General features: G+C 45.8%; 1 protein-coding gene across 1 annotated transcript in view; it reads right to left on the minus strand.

The window, feature by feature from the left end:
* Positions 1–21,979, minus strand: part of LOC126528254 (rho-associated protein kinase 1-like) — a 68,887-nt gene that overhangs the window by 14,741 nt on the left and 32,167 nt on the right. The window contains 12 exon segments of the mRNA XM_055069227.2: positions 977–1,045; positions 2,092–2,502; positions 3,398–3,749; positions 5,166–5,353; positions 6,161–6,230; positions 8,715–8,947; positions 10,172–10,549; positions 13,081–13,182; positions 13,184–13,315; positions 14,068–14,190; positions 15,635–15,752; positions 21,129–21,211. Of these exon segments, the coding sequence (XP_054925202.1) occupies positions 977–1,045; positions 2,092–2,502; positions 3,398–3,749; positions 5,166–5,353; positions 6,161–6,230; positions 8,715–8,947; positions 10,172–10,549; positions 13,081–13,182; positions 13,184–13,315; positions 14,068–14,190; positions 15,635–15,752; positions 21,129–21,211 (2,259 nt within the window).

Here is a 21,979-nt window from a genome sequence, read left to right on the forward strand (position 1 = left end):
GGCGCTTATTTGGCAACGTCACATGTAGTCGTTTGAAATACAAGTCTGCACATACAGAAAGAGTAATGCGGCATGGGTAGGATTAACAAGAAAAACATGGTCGAGACATAGAGTTAGTCAACGAAACGAAATAGCTACTTAACACGAGCTTCACTTCGTAACTGGGCTTGCCTGTGGATCCCACCTGGCACGTATGTGGACCAGGTAATGCCTAACTCCAGTAACATTGTGTACCTGTCCACTCTCTAGGGGCTCATGCCTTTCCTGCAACTGTCACTGCATAAGAAGCGGTCTGGTACCCGAACAAAGGAAAAATTGCAGCTGCAAACTTCAGCCATCCTTGCTGCAAAGAGTTGTCTCCTAGAGCTCCCGAGAGTACTTTCAAAAGCGTCTGCTAGGCGGCCATCAGCAGCATGTCTACAGGCAGTGCACTACGTGTATTGACTATAGGTTACTTATAAAACATTGAAAACATATTGCTTGTAGGCTGACGCTAACCATGCCTCTAGTTAGCACAGCTTTAGCATTCTGCACGAAATTTCTGATAAAGAAGTAAGTGCAGTGAGCCATTCTTAATGAACGATGAGTGGCTAAAAAAATTAGTTACAGTTGGAAGTTTAAGAACTACATTGCCCTAAAACGCCTAATGGAGCTGTAAAAATAAATGCTGAAATCCATGTCTTGACACAGCTTACTTTATGCATGACGTCAGCACATGAGACGTGTACATAAATGTAAGTTTATCAATAAAAGGTAGCTGGAAGTTAGTACCAGTCCTTGTCGTTTTGTATGTTGTCTCCTGTTATGTGCTGGTCCTAATAATGCAGAACTAACTTGCCCAAAGCCACAGCTTACTGATCCAGTGAAGTTACAATATAACACAATTTTAATGGGAACATGGAAATCTGTCAAACCATTGAATTCAGGTCGAAACATACAGCTGCTGTTGAAAATCTGATAAGGCCAATGCACTCACATCTTTGAGCTGTGGTGGATCGGGACAGTCTCCAGGCTTTCTGCTCTCGCCTTCCCCTGCGTAAAGGACCTGCACAACCCGCAGAGTGAGGATCGTATGAGAGCTTGACACAGCAAGGGTCAGCGCAGGTGATGCTGCCAAAGTTTTGTGCAATGCTAGCCATGTCATGTCACTAGTCATGTGACGTGCACAGCAGGTAACAGGCAGTTTATTACCAAAAACAAAGATTCTTAACCTTCTCCCTACGTGAAAGAGAAAAACATTTTACCAGATTTACCAGACATATTTTCTCGCTCAGTTTGTAGAGCTTCTTATTTTTATTAACAAAATGGCACCATTATTTCAATTCCATAGTGTTCTTTTATTTCACAAATTGCAGAAAAAGACAGTTTGAAGGAGGCTTCACTGCAAGGCCTTGGTGCCTTGCAAAAAAGCATTTTGCAGGGCTCGATACCCTATGAGTAAAAGAGAATACAAATCAAAAATAACCTAAACGGTGCAAAAACATGCACACGAACGGTGGCTACTTTCACGCAGCTCCTAAAACAGTTAGTAGGCCGTCTTCGTATGACAGATTCATAAGGAGCCGCAAGGTCCTCTGGTCCTTCCACAGAATCGTCGTCATCAGACTCCTCAGATAAGAAGACATCACTTTCAGTTTCCATGCAAAATTCTGCAGAGCTGTCATCTAAAGATGAGTCGTCAAAAGTTGCAGTGTAATCACTGACGCCTGCGTCGCTTCCAGAAAGTCCTAGAGAATTTGCATCGCGTGTACAATCAGATTACAAAAATCGCAAACCATGACAATCGAAACAAGCGTGAACGATGCCAAACCAAGCGAACCGAACAAGTACCTGCAAGAGCTAACGCGAGCAGACGATAGTAGCAAACGAGCAGTTGGGCGGGTCTGCATGACACACAGCCGCTCTCGTTGGTGGTCTCTGCTGTTTGCGGCTCGTATCTTTCATCTCCCCCTCCGCATTCACTCTTTCATCTCCTGCTGTGAATGTTTGCTCGGTTACACCACCGACGCTCGCCGCAGGAACGGGCGCCTAAGAGCTGTGCTCTAAAAACAGTCACGATGTCTGAAGCACAAAGAAAAATGAGGAGCCCACCTGAAAAATGCGAGGGATGTCCTTGGCGTCAGCGCGGATGACATCGCCCTGGGTGACGGAGCGCACATGGAACAGCTTGCTCAGGTCAAGGACGAGGGCAGGGTCCGCATTTGCCCGGTCCGCTTCGTTGTTGTAGAAGAGGATCTTGCGCGAGCTTACCACCACGTACTGCCTCCGCCAGCCGTGCCGCCGAATGTTCTGCTTCTGAGGCACCGACAGCCAACCTTCGAGGCGCTGGGGGTCACCGTCCCGGCCTCCACCTCCGCCAGAGTTTGTCACAGGCGACAGGGCATCTGGAGACGTCAAGGCTGCAGCAGACGCCACTCGCCGCAGAAGCTCCATCTCGGAGTCTTTGGAATCCAGCTCCATCTGGAGCTTGAGGCGTGCCTGGCCTTCCTCGTGAGCACTTGCCTGCATGAGCCATGCTGGGTTATCACATAGCAATCGCTCACTTTTGCTGCTCGAGGTATACCGATGTTATTTCATCATCCCTTATGCCTGCAGACATATTGCGCGTGTTGCAATATAAACAACCTCCGCAGAGTATTCTGAAGCGTGCAGGGGCGAATGCAAACCCAAAAAATAAAGGCTGCGTTGGCTGCATACTTTTGACTTCACTGCACTCAATGTTACCTGAACCAAATTAAACACTGCGTATTATAATCGTGCTTTATGCCTTTCCTTGTGGCACAATATCAACCAAACTAGATGGGTAGCTTTCGAATTCCATGTTACGTTCACTTGCTAACAGTTAATGTCATTCCCCCTAATTTTTCTAAACCTTTTTCTCACAATCACGTACAGCTCTGCCTTTCACCTACAATGGTACATTCGAGTGCTTCCTGCCATGCTCCGGCTTAGTTTGGTGCAATACAGAGCCCTCTCGAAATTTGAGCCTGACGAGGCATGCCCAAGCCAAACGCTCAGCTGCTCCCAGAGCAATCAGAGCAGCCACCCATGATCAGAATTCGATCAGTTCTTGATCATCCCAGCTCGAAGGTAAAAGTGCCTCCGAGTGCTCCGAATGAACTAGACAAATAAGTTGCAACCCCTTGATTTCAACCAGCGGTACATAAACCACACCGTGAGAGTGCTCTTGTAACACTCAAAAGTGACCAGATGGATATACCATAAGGCACACAGTCACTTCTGAACCAAGCAATCAGTGTTTAACAAAGGTTCACACTATTTAAAATAAAATATGAAACATTTTCAAAACTAGCTTTGCACCTGCGTGGCAATTAGAGCACACACAGAGCAGCGGTGTGTCCAGTGGCCAATTGGCCCACATCCCATGGTGACTCGCCTGCAGTTCGGCGAGCTCCTTCTGGAGGCGGCTGACCATCTGTGCGTACTTCTCGCGCTCCTGGGTGAGCTCCTGCTGCAGCTTGCGCACCTCGCGGTCACGCCGCCGCAGGTCTCCGGCCGCGCGCCCCTTGCCACCGCCCGCGATGTCCTTGCGGTTCATGATCTCGGCCAGCTTGTTGACGGCCTGCAGCTTGAGCATGCGCTCCTGGGCCAGCTGCTTCTGGAGCTGCTCGTGGCGGGCCTCCTCGGCCTGCCGCTCCTGGCGCTCCTTGGACAGGGCGGCCTCGTGCATGGACCGCTCGGCGTTCAGCTGCTTCTGCAGCTGCTCCAGCTCCAGCTCACGCACCGCCCTGTGTTGCAAGACAGGCAAGGGGGGTTGTTAACCGCACCAGCACAGCATCAGCCAGGAGAACATGAACAGGAGAACGAGAATGTGAAAAAGACGAAGAGGTTCACCAGCGTGAGTTTCGGCTGGCCACCACATACTGGTGTAAGGTGGTTAATAAAGAAAAGAACAGAGGAGAGTTATAAATTTTGCGCATAAACGCAAGGATGAGCACAACTCTTATTGCCTACACAGCTAGTTAGGCAATTCGGTAGGTGTAATGGATGCATGATGCACTTAGCAGATGTGGAAAATGGAACAGAAGGTGACACACACCACACAAAGTGTGCAATATATGCATGTCTCATGCTTCTATTGCTCACGTCTGTTGATGTTAGGCACATCTATGCATTTTTACAGCCTGTCACTTGTTCCTAAGTGTTAAGTGCAGTAATGCCATCTGTGTTGATGGCAGTCTGGATCCGTGTCCCAGGATGCTTTCCTCTAAAAAGGGAGTGGTTGCCCAGTCTACAGTATTTAGCATGCTCAAGAGCTCTTCTATTTACAAACTGTAGTAAGAGCAGTCACGAAAGATATAATGCTGATCCTGTCAATGCATATCCTATGGCAGCGTTACTCACACAGCAGCTCCCTCTGTCCCAGCCCAACGTAAACTTTTGGAGACCTACCTCACGGTGCTGGCTCAGATGGTAACTTGCTTTTTACCTAAGCGAACAGAATTCAACTAGGCTATGCAACCAAGACGATCCAGGTGATTTGTACTGAGCAGTACCTCAGGCATTCTGGCAAGTGAGCACGTGGTAACCTGATCAAGAATACGCTGGAGACTCTTTCATGCTCCTTTTATGCTGGATGGGAAAGGAGGGCGCACGCCACTCTTGCTTGCTCCGGTTCCATCTTGGCCCCCTGCATGTCTTTCCTTGTAATTTTTTTATGGCAAGCGACATTACGGAACCTAGCGGCACATGGAAGTGAGAGATTCTGTTTGAAATAATTGTTGCGTGGTTTTTGGAGTGCGAGCTTGTGGGAGTTTTTCTCTATTCACATACCTGGAACTTCGCCGGGACCAACAGAGCAGCTTGAATTATTCGTGAATTTGAATTAAGAGGTTTCAACAAATTATCGGAATTTCACAGATGTCTGGGTTGGATCCGTGAGTTCCAGGCTAAGCAGTGGAACCACAATAAAATTCAACTTCCTTGTTACATGCGTACTCCAAAAACTTCTGCAATCAGACGTACAGCTACTGCCATAGATTGCAAGGTCTTTGGAAAACCAAATGGTTTTACAGGAAGGGACATGGACTGTGTTGGCTTGTTTACCACCTCAACTTCCATGACAAGGCCTTGTCTTCTACAAACAATTTTTTTTTAGCAACCACAATAGAAAACATAGCTGACTGGGGCAAGAGCCTGCGTACCTGTCTTTCTCAAGACCTGCAGCGGTGTCCTCGAGAACCGAACGGTGGAGCTCAAGTGAGTCTGCGCGCACCGTGGCCACCTCGAGCTCTCGACTGAGCACCTGGCGCCGTTCTTCCAACTCCTGGACTGCCCGGTTGCGCTCGTCCAACTCCTCCTTCAGCTCGTGAACCTGCGTCTTGTACAGCGTCTGCAATGCACCACAGAGAAAATCAGGTCATTAACACATCCCATGAAAAAAAAAGAAAAGAAAAGCAGTGCTGCATGTCTTTACAGGAGGAATCCACGAAGAGGTGCACACACGTGGCTCCTCAAATGCATGTGCTTTTAATGACGCTGATGTTTCAAGTGAAAGCAATACACATAAGGTGAAAAAGACTACGCTAGTGGCTAGAGGAAAACAGAAAGCACGCTCAATTTTCTCAGTACAGGTGCCTGGGATGCAAATTACTTGCAGACGAAGCAGTAATATTTCTGCTCCATGAGATGCGTTCACGCAAAGAATGTTTTCACCACGTGGTAACAAGAAGCAACTCACTGGACACACAGCTTAGCGGACTCTATTGACTACTGAACTAAGTTGGAAATTTGTTAGACAAACATTGTTCTTCTCAGAAAACCGCAAGAAAGCTTATTTGCAAACTACTTTGAGTACATCAAACGAAAAGTGCAGGCAGCTGGCCGCAGTCAATGTGACGTCATGGCTTCCTCTCTTGGCCATGTTGAAGTAATGCAGTAAGTACAGGAATGTCGTTGCCTCAGCTATTTAGAGCAGCAACAGTAACTTTATCAGCTACGTTTTCATCCTCTTCAGCCTATAATGAATGAAGCCTTACTGCATCCTGTTTTTGTTATGGTTAGCAGTGAAGTCACTTTCTGCAGACTCAAGTTTCTTCAGCTAACCCCCCCCCCCCCCCCCAAATAAAAGCATGGAACCTGCTTCTCACATATGTGCGTGGCTTACTAGGAATGCATTTAGACATCCAACTACACTTGCCGAGAAGTACTGCTCAGCCTCGAGCTGGTCTTGGAGCTCCTTCATCTGCAAGTCGTCCACAGTTTTTGCCCTGCAACAGAAAGACCAAGAAACGCACAATGGCATGAGATTAACAGGAATGTCACAGGTCCGCTGAATTTTTCTTGCACTTTCTGAATTACCAAACGTACCACACAAGCCTATGCCTGTGTTAACATCCACTCCTGCGTACAAGTGACAGAATGCCACTGCAAGTTGACCTTAGCAATTTTAATAGTGGAAGGATTCTGCGACCCCTTCAGTCACCATTTTTCACTACAACTAAGTCATCTTTTGGCACAAAAAATAAATGTTGAGAGTGTTCTACAAGGGCAATCTAACACACAGTCGCTGACCGATAATTCAGACTAGAGGGAGATCACCAAAATGTCCGAATAATTCGGAGTTCGAAATACTGGATTTGCCCAAAAATTAGTGATTTTTATTCCACAAGTGAAAAAAAGAATGTGTGCTGTATTCTCAGATCGTCACTTTTAGAGATACCTTCAATTTCGCATGACTATAACGTAAGAAGCATCGGCGTCTAGGAGCGACAGCATTCTTCACCCAGTACCAAGCAGGCTATCTTATCACTGTGTGGGAATGCTGCTGTCAAATGTACGCAAATACACTTACCCTTGGCCTAGGCATACCGTGGCTGCGATTTTCTAGCAATGCCTTTTATGCTCCAAAGTGACCTTAACCTAATTTCCAGTTCTTGTAATAAATGGCAGATGACATTTCACGCGACTAAATGCAAGGTTATCTCTTTCAGGCTGCAAGCGCACCAATTCTAACTTCTCGTATCTCATAGATAGCAAGTACTTTCTCAGGCATCATCATACAAGTATTTAGGTATTCATCTCATGCATAATCTTTCATGGGCCACGCATGTCAACACCATTTGTGCGAAAGCTATCTGAAAGGGTATCTGCGTCGGAACCTGCGGAATTCCCCTAACAATGTTCAAAAACTGGCCTATCTAACACTTGTGCGGCCACAGCTAGAATATGCAGCATCCATATGGTCCCCATACCAAAACTACGTAATAAACTTGCTAGAATCCGTACAAAATGGAGCCGCTCACTTTATTACGCGTAACTACAGTCCCCGTTTGAGCATAACACAGATCAAACTTGATATCTCTCTTGAACTATTATATATTCGTCGTTCAGTCGCACTTTTATGCTTATTTCATAAATATCGCCACTGCACCAGGCAATCTACATTACCTCTCGAAGCGCCGTCACGAATTTCGAGCCGTTTACATAATCAGTACAGCATCAAGCGCATACAAGGGAGAACACAAGCCTTCAATTCATCAGCCCTTCCACGTGCCATCGTACTTTGGAACGATCTTCCCGATAATACTGCATCCATATGCAACCATCAATCATTCCATGATCAGCTGTGCGAATACTTTCAAGTGACATCGTGACGTTAAACCTTCTTTTGTATCAAATGTCGCACTTTTTGGCTATTGTGTTTTTGTAAACCCCTGCTTTATTATTTTTTTTTTCTTGAGTCATGTGTCAGACATTTGTGCTGTATTTACATACTTCAATTATTTTGTGTACTTTGTTCTTCTGTTTGTTGCTGCTTTTTTTGTACTAGCCCTGTGCAATGCTTTCCCTTTCCCTTTTTTGACCTGTATATCTTGCATTTCTTATAATATCCTTGTTCGTCCCCCTTACTCAATGGCCTCTGGGCCCCTGTAAGAATAAATTCCTTTTCATGCTTCATCAGTGGTCAGAGTGACACTGCACATGTGTTATCAATGGGATCAGCCAACCATGAACAGTGGATAAGAGTGGCATAGAATCGAGCAGAAGGCATCGCTTCAAAATTACAGCCCGTATCTCAACCACTGTCATGCTGTAATACAGCCAATGCACACACTGAATTCTCATTAGCGACTATTATATCAACTAGGCTTTGCCAGTTTCAGCTTTGCGGAGTGCTGGCGACATGGCCAACGACTGTGCCGGCGACGTCTCCAAACAAAAACATTGCTATTTCTGCTTGACTCGGCGGCCATATTTGCACACATTCTCGTAAGAACAATTACCAGGGTTCCTTGTCTTCCAAAATCTACCAAAATCTAAGTACATGAACATGTCCCCATGCCAACTCCACTGGAACGAGACAGCAGCTGCTGAATGCCCACCCCTGTGCATCAAACCCATGCCTAATCAACAGTGGCCAAACAACAAGGGAAGCCTTACACTCCATTTCATACACAGCAGGTAATACTATGAAGGCCAAAGGGACTTTTCTCGCTGTTTCTTTTCACAAACAAAAGGAAGCACCACATTTCCTTCTAAGTGATAAAAACAAACCGATGCCTGGCGGCCACTCTGTGGCTTTAGCGACGGCTCTCTTAAAGTGACAGAAACCAATCTGAGTGACGTGCTTTAGCGTACTGCAGGCTCCAGAGAAAGACTGCAGGTGCTGGAGAGGAAATGTCACAGCCACCACGTTTCGAAGGCCATTCGCGATTGCAGCAGCGCTAGGCACAAGACAAGTGGTTACGCACGTCCGCATCTTGCCCAGCTCCTCCTGGACGGCCTGCTGCGCTTGGCGGGCCTCGGCCAGGGCGGCCTGCGCCTGCCGGTCTCGCAGCGCCAGCCGGGCGACCTCCTGGGCCTGCTGGGCCACCTGCTGGCTGAGCTGCGCACGTCGGCGGGCCTCCTCGTCCAGCTGCGCTTGCAGGGCCTGGGCCTTGTCCGCCTCCTGCCGATGCTCTCCTTGTAGCCGTTGCAGCTGCGTCTGAACCACCACAGCGGACGGAGGTCAATCGGTGACCGGAGCAGAGCACCGCTCGGGCTGACAGCAGTTGCGGAAGTGATTTGCAGTGCAAGAAATTTTTCAGCACTGCAACTATGGAACTTGAGGACCACGAAGACAAAGAAGGGCCCGAACAGATGATGATGTAGTGTTCAGTGGCGCAAGGGCCAGATATAGCCAAAGAGCCCCATGAAAACAGCGATGAGTTGTCAATGAAGAAACGAGTAGAACAACATGGCTGTAAAATAACCCACAAGTCAGTTGCTGTAAGATGTGCAAAATATATACCATTCTTGTTCAATTATAAGGCTGTCACAATTCTAGAATGTGAGGGTGCCGTTACGGCACCTGAGAAAAGGAACTTAAGTATGCAGACTAATATAAGGCGCTAGAGTAGCCTACGCATTATTCAGACTCGGTAGAGATTACGCTAAATACCAAATAATTGGAAGTCCTCGCAGTAGTCGTAATAACTGATGTGTGTTATATGCAAATTTTTGGCTTGAAGTGCGGCTTCACAGCAGCGCGTACTTCACCTTACAACGTGGCTTTACGGCAGCGTGTCGTCAAGCCAGACTATAAGGCAAAAGCGCTGCCGCAAAGTCGCACCTCAAGGAGATTTTTGCACATATATCGCTTCTCCCCTCTACTGTTAAATATTTATAATCCCAGTGCAGGCTATATGTGCAGGAATACTGTACTGTCTCACCTTCCAAGGTTTACTAGTCGTTTAAAGCGAGCACTACACTTCCCTATACTTGCCGCGATTCGCACTACCGTCTAAAATCTGGATCACCAGAAATGTGGTGCTGCTACTGCCATACTGACACAGTAACTGAAATTATAAGTCTTGTATATAAGGTAGGGGGCTGACTTTGGGCTAAGAATTCCGGAAAAAAAAAACATTGCCTTATATTCTAATTAACATGGTATGTAATAAAATTATGACAATGACTTAAATGAGCTGTGCTACAAACAAGCAAGATATGCAACAAAGTGATGGTATCATAACATGAATTTAAAAAGCCCAAGTGGTGCTAATTTACGAGTAGCCTAACCAAGGCCCTTGAACGAACAGGTAAGCCTTCTTAGTCCTCAAGTTACATTTTTGCAGTGCCAAGAAATCCTTCAAGTCAAACGTTCTGTACCAGTAGCTCCTACAGCGCTTGGCAGCCACTAGTACAGACTGTTTTTGGTATAGCCCACCTGCAGCTGTCGGTAGTCCACGGTGAGCATGGACATCTGCCGCTCGCGGTCTTGAACTGCGGCGTCGGCCTGCTGGCGCGCCTGCCGCTCCTCGGCCAGCTGTGCTGCCAGGGCCTCCGCGCTGTTCTCGCCGTCCGCAGTGCCCCCGCTGCCGGGCCTCTTGTCGGGGCAGGCCTGCCGGTCCAGGCGGTTCTGGGCGTTGCGCAGCTCCAGCTCGAGCACGGCGCGCTGCTTCTCCTGCTCGAGGACGCGCGCCGAGAGCCTGTGGGCCTCCTCTAGTGCGTGGGCCTCCCGCTCCCGCAGCCGCTCTAGCTCCAGCTGAAGCGCCTGCCGCCGGCTCTCAAGCTCTTGGGCGCGCGAGGACCAGGCGCTCTTTTCCTGTGTGCGCGAAAGGAGAAAACTGTCATCCCCCTGAGAGTTGCACAAAGCTACAAAGGAAGCACACACAGGCCTCTCAAAAAGGCTTCGTGAAGAAAATTTCATTCCGGTTTGTTGTAAATCGAACAAAAGACCAATCAATGCCTTTCCGGAGCCGTCACTCTACCATCTGATGTAACCAAGAAGGTGGAAGACTGCAGGGGAAGGCCTAATTAAACGGCAACTCAAAGCACAGGAACAGTAAATGAGCAATGTGGAGGGTACTTCATAAAAGGAAAAAATTGTAATTAATTTAATCAATGGCATAAGACTACGAAGTTCAAGTAACAAACTACAAGTAACATGCGGTCCTTTGTAGCTTGGTGCTGTTTTCAGGTGTGCGACGATTTTCCCCTTTCTTGAAACTACTTCCAACTTGTGGATTTCCCCAGAACTGATTTGCTCATCCTCCCATGCATGCTGTCCCAGTGGGACCAGAAAGGTCAAACCAGACGCAGAGGACTGTCTTTTAAGAAAAACTCCGCTAGGCTGACTAGCAAAGCACCATACTTACCCAAATCTAACATGCGCCTTTTTTCCGAGAAAATTGCCAGCGCATTACAAGTGAATATGAAAACCAAACCACATTTGCGCCGTTAGCAACAACCTACCGTCAGAGCGGTAAAGCGTAGTGTCAATGCCATCATGAAATCAGCGGCAGCGTACATTTTTTGGAAGGTTGCTGTGGGTCCATTTTTCGCTCTGCTAGAATCATCTTCGCAAGATTTTGTGCGACTCGGCACCAGATGCATCAGCGTTTTCGGCGCTGTGCCAAGCTCACTATCTACACACAGTGCTAGGAATGCTGTCGGACGCATAATTTGACACAGTTCAGTGCAGAGTCTCGCAAAAGTGATAGTAGTATCTCTAAATGGTGATCACTTGCAATTACTGCTACTGTATTCTTGATATCTGGAGCAATGATAAACAAATGGTGACAATGACGTGTTCCTTTCATTATGAAAGCTCGTAAAAAATTCTGCATGTCTCGTTTCTTTTTGTCTTTTTATCTTGAACGTGGGGACTTCCTATATTTTTATTTCACAAATCAGGCCCGTGTTACCCCCCCATTCAGGTGCACTTTTACTTTCTCACTTTCACTCGCGAAAATACGGTGCGTGTTATATTCAGGAGTGCGCCAGACTCTGGAAAATATGGTAAATTAAATTAAATTATGGGGTTTTACGTGCCAAAACCACTTTCTGATTATGAGGCACGCCGTAGTGGAGGTGGTAGGTGCCGAGGGAAAGTGCCCTAGTAAACAAGCATGGCATGCTGCACTTTCAAATGCAGCATGCCATGCTTACTTATTAAAGGGGCCCTGAACCACCCTTTGGCCTTGGTGAAACAACATAGTTAGCGAGTAGCATATGCTGCGGTGAACATCTAAGCTAAGTTTTGCTGTCGTACGTGGTGCGTGAACCTCACAAGCAGACTGCGAAGTCGCCTTTCTCTCAAACGCTTTCTTTTCAATAGAAGACCCAGCCTTCACTCTCTCCTAGATGCACTACTTCGTCATCAGATGCACCTTTCTGTCATTCCCTTGGACGGCTGCTATTGGCTGATAGCTGACATCATGCTGCAATCGGCTAGATGGCGTAGATATCACAGCCGCCGCGGGGTGCCGTCACGAGTCCACTGGCTCAGTGCACGGTGGCTCGCTGAGGACAACCGTGTTTGCCTTATGTTTAGCACGTCATAGGTACCACAGGCGGAAGTCATGGCATCAACGTTAACATCCAAAATGAAATTTGAACTGCGCACCACCGTGACATTTAGAAGGCGAAGCATTGTGGGCACGCCCCACTGTGCCGTAGCCTTCGCAGTGCGAGGCTTTGAAGAAGGAATGCGAGCACAGCGGAGGCCGTGTTTGATTGCCAGTAACTCCGCCTCTGCTGAACGCACTGAAGTACTTTTTGCGGCAAACTATTTCTGAAATAGCCTATTTTCACTTCAAGTGCCTTTCTCCAGTTTAATAAAAAGTGCTTCGGGGCCCCTTTAAGGAATAAAGCGATGTACGTCATCTATGGTAAATGAAACAAAAAGCATTGTCTTCACCAAAAGAAAAATTGTTGTTTCTTGTGCGCGCACACACACACACACACACACACACACACACACACACATACGCGGGCACACACAAAGAGGAAAATTAAAATAGCTTTGCAAGAAATCCACCACTACAAACGTGCCGATTGGACTGTCATAGGTTATGAACTGCACCACTCTTGAGTAAGGCTAGACAGATGTCCAATGAAAACTAACTTGGCCAATAAACAAATTCAAGGAATTTGAAGGTTGCGTTTGAAGCCATGAAAGCAGAGCACTGTTTTGTTTATTGTTCTTCGTTGCCGGGAGACAGTGCAGAAATCTGACGATGACAGAGACAGGCACAAAGAACGCAAGACACAGCACCGTAAGCATGAAAGTAGCCTCTTGATAATCAAGGGTTTCCAAGGAACCACTACGATACCCGTGAAAGGCAAGCCCACCTGCTCGAGTTGTATCTGCAGGTTGGAGAGATCTCGCTCCTGGGAGCCCATCTGGCCGCGCAGGGCGGCCACAGTCTCCTGCAGTTCCTGGCAGGCCCGTTCCCCGCGTTGCCACGCTCAGCGAAAGCTCCGCATTGGCCTTCTTCAGCTTCAGCGCTGCATCCGCCTCCTGCTTCAGCTTGTCATTCAGCTCCCACAGCTGCTTTTCAAGTGCTGATGCCTTCTCCGATGCAGCCTGCGAGGGATGACATGGTTACGAACACAACATGACAGTTTTTATGAGAGCCCATAACAATGTTGTGCTATTATATTATTTTACTTTTGCAGCCTTTGCAGCAAAGCAGTAGACTTGAATACTATGCACAAAAACTTATCACGAACAGAAAGTGGTTTAAACAGAGACGCACTCCCCCACACAACAGCTGAATGATGGTGAGAACTGGCTCATTCCTGTTTCTATAGCTACACATGGTGCGTTTTGTGTTTCATAACCCGTACGAATATGGTCCTTCCACATTTCACCCACAACAAATCAGAGGTATGCACCATTTTCAGTGATGTGGGAAGACAAAAGCACCGGTTTTCCCTGCAGTGAAAGAGCAGGATGATTTGTCACCATTTCGGACATACATGGTGGGCCGTGTTTGACAGTAGCAGTGAGAGATGGCACCATCGTTCCTTTGTCCGGGGCAATTATTTTTTGGTCCCGCACTGCCTCAAAGCGATGCCTAGTTGCGATCTACTCGGCACAAGATGGGCAGATACTGAATCCTAACATGACATTCTAAAAATGCACTACAAAATGCCAACCCAGTGTGAAATTTGAACTTTAATGGGTCAGCGATCTAGCTGAAAGAGCCATTTCTACTCAGCTGGCTTATTTGCACAATGTTCAGCCACTTAGCTACAGCGTAACGGCATAGAGCTAATCTTGCCAGAGAGAAAGGAAGGAAGCGTGCCAAGTCAGCCCTTCCTGCGGGAACCCACCTGAGATGCTGAAGCCATCTGGGACCGAGACTGCTGCTCGCACTCCAGCTTGGACCACAGTTCCTGCAGCTTGATTTCTGCCTTGCGCCGGTGTTCACACTCCGTCTCATACTTGCGTTGGCTCTGTTCGACAAGCATGGGGAGGGTTTGAAGGGCCAAGACTATTCCCAAGCCAGCTCTTACAGCCTTAATGATGACCTTTCATCAATAAAATCCATTCCAGAGGCTCAAATTGCAGGAAATCGGCTAAAATCAAACTTCACCGATCCCAAAACACACTAATAGCTGTTGTAGACCAAAGCCATTACGAGGCCTGCTTTCTGTAGCAGTTAGTCATGGTTAAAATTTCTCACCCGCTGTCTGATTACGCTCACACACTGTCTTAGACAAATGTCTTCAGCTGGACCTCATTTGTAAAATTTAAATTGAATGGTGACACGGAGGCAAAACGAGACGTTGCTAGTGATTACTTGTTTCAAGTGCTTGCAGCTAAATGATGCAACCTGTTGATACGAAATGGCAGCAAATGATTACACAAAAGATGACACCACGTATCCCTATGCCATGGATCCTGTGATCTTCTAGACTTATGGAAAGACACTCCTTGGAGCCAAACATTTACCTAATTACGTTTTTGCATTCCATTGCTTCAGGTTGGTGTAGAGCATTTATTTTCGCTTGACTGGACCACTGTATTTCTTGACCGACTTAGTTGTTGTCATAATCACCATGAACATGTTGCGAATTGTTTTTCCTCATTTTCCCAAAACAGCCTTTTTGATGGTGCCACAGAGTTAGAGTGACCATATCTCTGGTTCTGTTATCCTAGAGCAATATTTTGTTTTTCTTTCAGAGAAGTGGTCAATTAGCCAGTGCAGTAGGCCTATGGTGTGATGAAATAGTATTGACAAAAATTTCAACAAGTAATATTTCTGTCCTGGGTGTTAATATGGGTTCCTGATACACAATGTTTGACATGGCCAAAACTTTGGCCAAAACTCTCACTAACTCTCACTACCAAAGATGGAGACCGGGCAGTCCAGGAAGCCCATGGCCAAAGCAGCAGCATGCCCGGTGCGAAATGCTAGAAAGATACTGAAGTGTCCTTGTTGCACTCGTAAGGTATCTACTGATGACTATGACCATGCAGACTCCGTTGCTATGTTTCAGTTGGACACTGGCGCTACCTTCGCTCTTTCGTATCACACATTTGCAGTGCCCACGCTGCAAGACTCATCCTAATTAATTGGTGCATTACCAAATACAAATGAATTAACGAGTTTTATGCAATTAAATATGCATGCCCTTGCCGGAACTAGAGGTGAATATGAATTATCAAGTTTCCTTAATTAATGAGGATCAAATTAATAAGATTTTACTGTACAAAGAATGTTCCAGAAAAACATAGCTTAAGATATACAGCATGGGATATGGCCAGTCTTGTCCTATGTACTAGACTAAGTCCGACCCTTCTCCTTGTGCGTGTCTGCTTTTAAGCTATGTTTCCTTGGACATTCGAACAGATTAGCCCAACAGGTGCCACTAAACCGCACAGGGTGTGCCTTACCTCTTTGATTTCATGCGAAAGCAGCGTCATCTTCTTGTTGAGCTCTCGGTTGTCAGAGGCCAAATGAGCTGCCTGCTCATTCTGTGCCGACACAGTTTCCAGTTGTTTCAGCGTGTGCCTGCATCACACCAGCAGCAACCATTCAAGCACATAATAACCTTTTCAGGGTCGATTTTTTACCCCATATGCGACCGCCCAGAGTCAATTTTTTGTTATTGCAGATTCCAATTCTTCCGACTCTTAAAAAAAAAAATTACTGTAATTTGTTTAGGGTGACTGTAAAGCGAGAAAAAATATTTTGTGTTGGTATATATGTACTGTTCATTCATGAATAACAACAATAAAGAAAGGAAACAAGCTTATATGAATTAAGAATTCGATGCATTGTTATACACATAGTTCAAGGCTTAGAATATTTTGCAGGTCTCAAATGTTCCTGCTTTTAGACTAATATTTACGTGCATAGCGTAATCGAACTGCGTAGGTAAGCGCACTCAAGAAAACTGTGTGATTGTGTGCCCATCAAAAAAGCAAAACGTGTGACAAACTTCTGATAATCTTCATCTTATCGCCAACCAGAGGCAATTAGTTTTCAAGAGTCTCCAAAAAAAGAAAAGAAAAGGAAACGCATGCATGGCTGCATTCTTCCTATGAGCACCCCTGTGAGCACTAAACGAGCGAGAAACAGGTTGCCACCATTTGAGCTATTAGTAATGAGATAGCTATCAGTTTTGCGAGCGCAAGAAGCCGAAACTGCCCGCGGAACAAAACCCAAACCGCCGCCTGCCTGTGCGTGCGCCATTGCGTAAGCGGGAGTATAAAGACGCACGGGAGCAAACCAGCTCTAAAACAAACTACGCAACAAAAACCGAGAGAGGGAGGCGCAAGAAAAAAATTCCCTATATTCCCACATAATGGCAGCACACGCGAGGAAAGAAAAAAATTAGGAAATTGGCACACTTTTTAAACATACTGTTCGCGCTGTAAATACACGGCATCAACCATTTTGGACTTGTTCGCAGCGCCATATATTTACGTCACTGACCCTGAAAGGGTTAAAATTTTTTAAAATTTCACAAAGTAAAGTTTGTTCCTGCTGTTCAGTTTTCATAGTTGTCAGTTGGCACGAGTACAGTTTCCATATGCCAATGGGTGCAAGAGAATTCAAGCATCTGCTGTGAAAAGCCTTTACATTATTGGTGCATGAAAAGTCAAAATTTGGAACAATCGAACTACAGTTAAACCTCGATATAATGAAGCCGGTAAAATCGGCAATTTGCTTCGTTATATCGAAGTTTCACTGTACTGAAATTCGACCTTTCATATAAATAAGTACAGTTGCCGATAGATTTTTCTGAATTTTCCTAACTATTTGGCAATAGAGAAAAGCAAACATGAATGCGAAAATTCATTTTGATGAATCGGGGAGTCAGCGACGAATGGTACGGTATTGTGCCGCCCCGACGATATCGGCAGTACAAATGAAGCGAAGCCAGCCACACTTCCACGTGCACTCTGCCCCCGCGGCTGACAGCATCGCCTGCACTGGGGCAACGCTATCATAAAAAGTGCCAGCAGCGGGGAGCAAATGTGTCATCTGCCTCGCGCTCCAACGACTCACCAAAACTCGAGATTACGCAACCTTCAATACTGAACGCACGTGAAGACAGATTACATAAAGCCATGCTGTCTCGACACGCCCACTCTTTGCACATGTGGCAGATTACCTCTAAAGCAGGGTGCACGGCTGTGTACGTGCTCCTCAGCCACGCTTACAGCCATGGGCAGCCACGACCAAGATGCACGCCAACTGCACGCCCAAATGCACGCCAGATGCACGCCCTCTCTTCGCATGCACTTAATCGCGTTACCATGAGCTCGCTCCCCTCCCCCTTTCCCTCTGCTTGCGCGGGAAGGCGGCACTCATGAAGCCACAATCTTTCTCACCCTCGCACACTTGAACCTAAAGCACAAAATGCGTGGGGCGTGATAGGACCTTAGTGCACTTGGACTTTATACAGAATGTGATGTGGTTCCACTTCTGCGATCGCTCTTGTCAAGCCTTATGTGATTTGAGAGATGTCTTTGCAAGCAGCTGCTTGTAATTCAATCATTGACCATCTGTGTCCACAGAATTTTCAATTTATTGTTTTGGCATTGCTTTGCGATGGCATTGAAATTTCGTTGTATTGAAATCACATACAAACACACTTCACTATATTGAGGTTCTAAATACATGGTGTTTTATGGACAAGAGGTTATAAAAAGTAAAGTACTTCGTTAAATTGAGGTTTAACTGTATTTATTGTGTGTTTAGCCTTGCAGTTTTGCCATTCAACATATTTCAACAGACATTTCTGGAACACCTCTTTTGTAACCTAACTTAATGACATATTGTGAGATTACTATGGTGCTGCTCACAGTTTCATTGTGTTTGATGTCGCAGTGGCAACATTGAGACCCATGTCTTTTCATGCAGTTGCCAACATGCAGAAATTTAAGAAAAGCTTCCAAGGATGAGCGCGTCCCTATAGGTTTACATCGTTCCTTTTGAATGCCACGAATGAGGTGTGCTCGCCCATTTTATCTCCTGAGAGTATTACGAAGCTATGCAAGAAAGGCTTGGTGCTGGATTAGATTGAAAGGTACGGTTTTTGTACGTAGCTCAAGGCACCAAATGAACTTGGTACATGACCCCTGTTTTTCATTTTCACACACAAAAAAAAAAAAAAAAACAGTTGCAAACGAAATTTCGTACCCACATGTCATACGTACAGTCAACATCCAATTACTCAGGTCTCCCTAGGAGCCCTGAAAACGTCTGAAAAAGTGAATGCATGCCTTTTACTGCCCCTAAGGGCTCAAATCGCCACAGGCACGTCCAAAAAAGTTCTGAGGGCCTGTCAGTACACTTAGGCATATTGGTGCGCGTACTGTGACAGGAGACGGTGGTTGCACGCATGTATAATAATAATTAAGGAATACACACCGTGTCCTGTGACAATTGCCCTTTCACCCTCTTGATAGGCTTCAACACAATACTTTGCGCTTGTTTCACCGCTTAACACTGCTGTATTGAGGCGAAGCTGACTTTCGGGAAGCAGCATTATGCAACATTTTGTGCCTTCTGAGCTTTGAAGCCAATGGCGATGATTACAAAGGCGGAGTCGGTGCCATTTCTAACAGCGGTGAATTCCTTTAATTAGGAAAATGGCATTGAACAGCAAGAAGCTTAACAGCGAACGTTGAAGCAACTATGCGTTTCGAACAATGCCGTTTCGAACCTGCAATCACGGCAGAAAGTCCGGAAAATCGGATGGCGAAGGATTCTTGCATCTGAAAATTCAGACATTTTTATACATTGACTCTATGGGGTTTGTGGCGGTGCTGCAAGGCCATCCGAATTATCCTGCATGTCCAAAAAATCAGGCATCCAGAAAATCGGTCGTTGACTTATTTGTAATCGGCAGCAAAATTTCTCAACAGGAGTGACAATGGTCCTCTAGAACCACACCCACACAAGGAAATAAAAAATAACTTCTGGTGTTTTACGTGCCAAAACCATGATGTGATAAGAGGCACGCTGTAGTAGGAGACTCCAGATTTATTTTGAACAGGGTTCTTTAACGTGCACCCACACTCTTAAAAAAATGTACACCCTTTGGGGCTTATCTTGCCCTACAACAATAACCGTCATCTGTCTTGCCCACATTTCCTTTCTTCAATGCTGTGAGCCCGGTACTTCCAAGTCATGAACGGCTTGTGCGTTGTCATCGTGGCACAGCACTCTCAACAGGAAAGTAGCGGGCACCAAGTTTTCAAGAAAGGAAACAAAGGAAGGCAGATGACAATTATTGTTGTAGGAAAAATATGCACCCCAAAGGATACAACTGTTTTAAGAGTGCAATGTATGATACATGGGCGTTTTTGCATCCCATCCAAATGCAGCCACCGTGACCGGGATTTGATCCCGAACCCTTGAGCTCAGCAGCACAGCGCCATGAACATTACACCACCACGACAGGTCGCACAAAAAAAAAGAAAGAGAGAAAGAAAGAAAGAGAAAGAAAAGAAAAGAAAGAAATTGCTAATTTCAGACAACCAATGCTTGAAGCAACAATGGCCTAGCAAAAGAAAGGAATTGGCAGGCACAGAACATTTGCAGGATGGGAAATAATCAGTTTTGTTGGTGTGAAATATGTCAAGAGAATTGTGCAAATAAAATAAGGACTCAAGAAGGATATGACAGATGTGCATGTATCGTATCATTTTTCGGTCCATGTTTTAGTTGGGCCACTCCCTTGAAACGTTTAAAGAGTCTAGCAGAAATTTCACACCATATGAAGGGATCACACCCTGAGAACATAGTGAACAGCACCGTGGGAAGACTTGAAGTTAGGTCGCGACCCAAGACGACGAACAAAGAAGGACACTCCTCAATGCTGCACAACAACCCGAGGCATCACGAAGGAAACTACGTGAAACTGCAGGCAATGACATCATTGTGTGCACAGGTACCGATTAAAACTAGACAATGCTAACAGCTGTGGAAGCCGCTGTTAATACAGTGTCACCCTGTTGATAAGTTCCTTGCTGTTATGTTTTCCCGGCTGCTATGTTATGTTTTTGCAGTCCCAACCTGAATCCCATTAACTCTCATGTATTATGTCCCCATTTGATATGTCACTATTCTGTAATGTTCCTGCACCTTACGTCGAGCTTGAACGTGGCAGTCACATAAATTTAATGGCGCAGAGGGAAATTTGATCTGGCACATTGCAACACGCGTTCGTTACTTTGCAACAAGTGACTGAAGTTTTACAAGCATCGGGAAAAAAATGTGCAGAGAGCAGTTGGAGAAGCACCTGAAAAAGTAGGCAGTGGTTAAAACCTACTGGGAACCGTGCACACTGGGCCAAATCTGCCAAACGCAGGGATACATATTTTGGGGGGCCTACAAGGGTCCTATGAGAACTGGCACAATTGCCAGTACTCTTTAGTCAGCTTCGCTGCAATAAATCCGTGCTATGTGGTGAAGCAAACAATGCTATTGTGGTGAAGCATATCAAGAGTGGAAAGGGGCCACTATTGCCGCACATTGTAAGCATCCTTTTATTATATGTGCACACATGCACTGTTCCCACTCACAGCACAAGTGCACATCTATTAAGTGTACTGGCGACTATTCAGAGATATTTCAGACGTTGCTGTGGCAATTTGTGGCCTTTCTCACTGTTAACTTTTCCTGGCTGCTATGCTTCATTTCTGTAGTGCCTTGAAAAATGTATCAGTGGGTTTCTACTACACTACAATACACATTTTGGCAAGTGAACCATCTTCCTCTTTAAGAGAGCTATCTTTGAAACAAAGCTTTCTCAACTGCTCGTGAGCAAGTAGAATAATGTGAGCAACATATTTTAAACATTTGTTTTCTTTTCCTGGTTCTTTAACTGGTGCTCAAAGCACCAAGAAAAAAAAAGGTAATAAAACCAACCTGTATTTCTGCTCAGCTTCCTCCTTGGCCTCACGAAGGACTGTGATCTCCTCCTGAAGAACATCCGGTGAAGGGCCATTTCCCTACAGGACAAGCAGTTCTCAATAAACAAAGAACACAGTCACAACTAGAGCTCTCTGATTTCTAGATTAATAAGAAAGCCAAGGGCCCTACCACACTGGACAACATGTTGGTGAGTGCTGCTTGAAAACGTCATGTCAGCCACTGTCACATTAAAGCAGCGAGGACAGTTGGAATAAGTGACAAAGACATGTATCTTAATGCTTCTTGTTATTGTAGCTATTTCTCTCCCTGAAGCCAAAAGGCATTCACCAACAACTACTGCATTGCTTAACTTGATAAAAAAATTGCAGCACTAACAAGCAAGCAAGCATTTGTAGCAAATCACTGCAGGGATGAACTAGGGTTGGTGTACGAACTTGGAAATGTGAATAGAAACTACATTCAGAATTACTTTTGCTGTCAAATGAAGCCATGCATGTACACAGTACAAGAGAGGACACATGCGCACACAATGCTTAATGCAGGGGGTACTGGCATTTGTCATGCCTTTCCTTACTAAATTAATTGACACCCCAACATCACCCCTGATGTTTTACCAGTTGATTCTGAAGGGCATCGCGACACATTGTCACAAAAATTTTAAAAAGGGCAGTGTGCTCCCTAAATGTGATACAGATGCATAACTCAATGTGGCCCATCATTTTTTTTCTTGCATAATATGCTTCCATTAGTTTTTATATATATATTAAGTGTGCACATCATTTTCGTTATTTCAGCTCTCATGTGTGTGTGTGTGCGTGTGTGTGTGTGGGGGGGGGGGGGGGTTA

Source organism: Dermacentor andersoni, chromosome 9 (genome assembly GCF_023375885.2).
Source record: "Dermacentor andersoni chromosome 9, qqDerAnde1_hic_scaffold, whole genome shotgun sequence".
NCBI lineage: Eukaryota > Metazoa > Arthropoda > Arachnida > Ixodida > Ixodidae > Dermacentor > Dermacentor andersoni.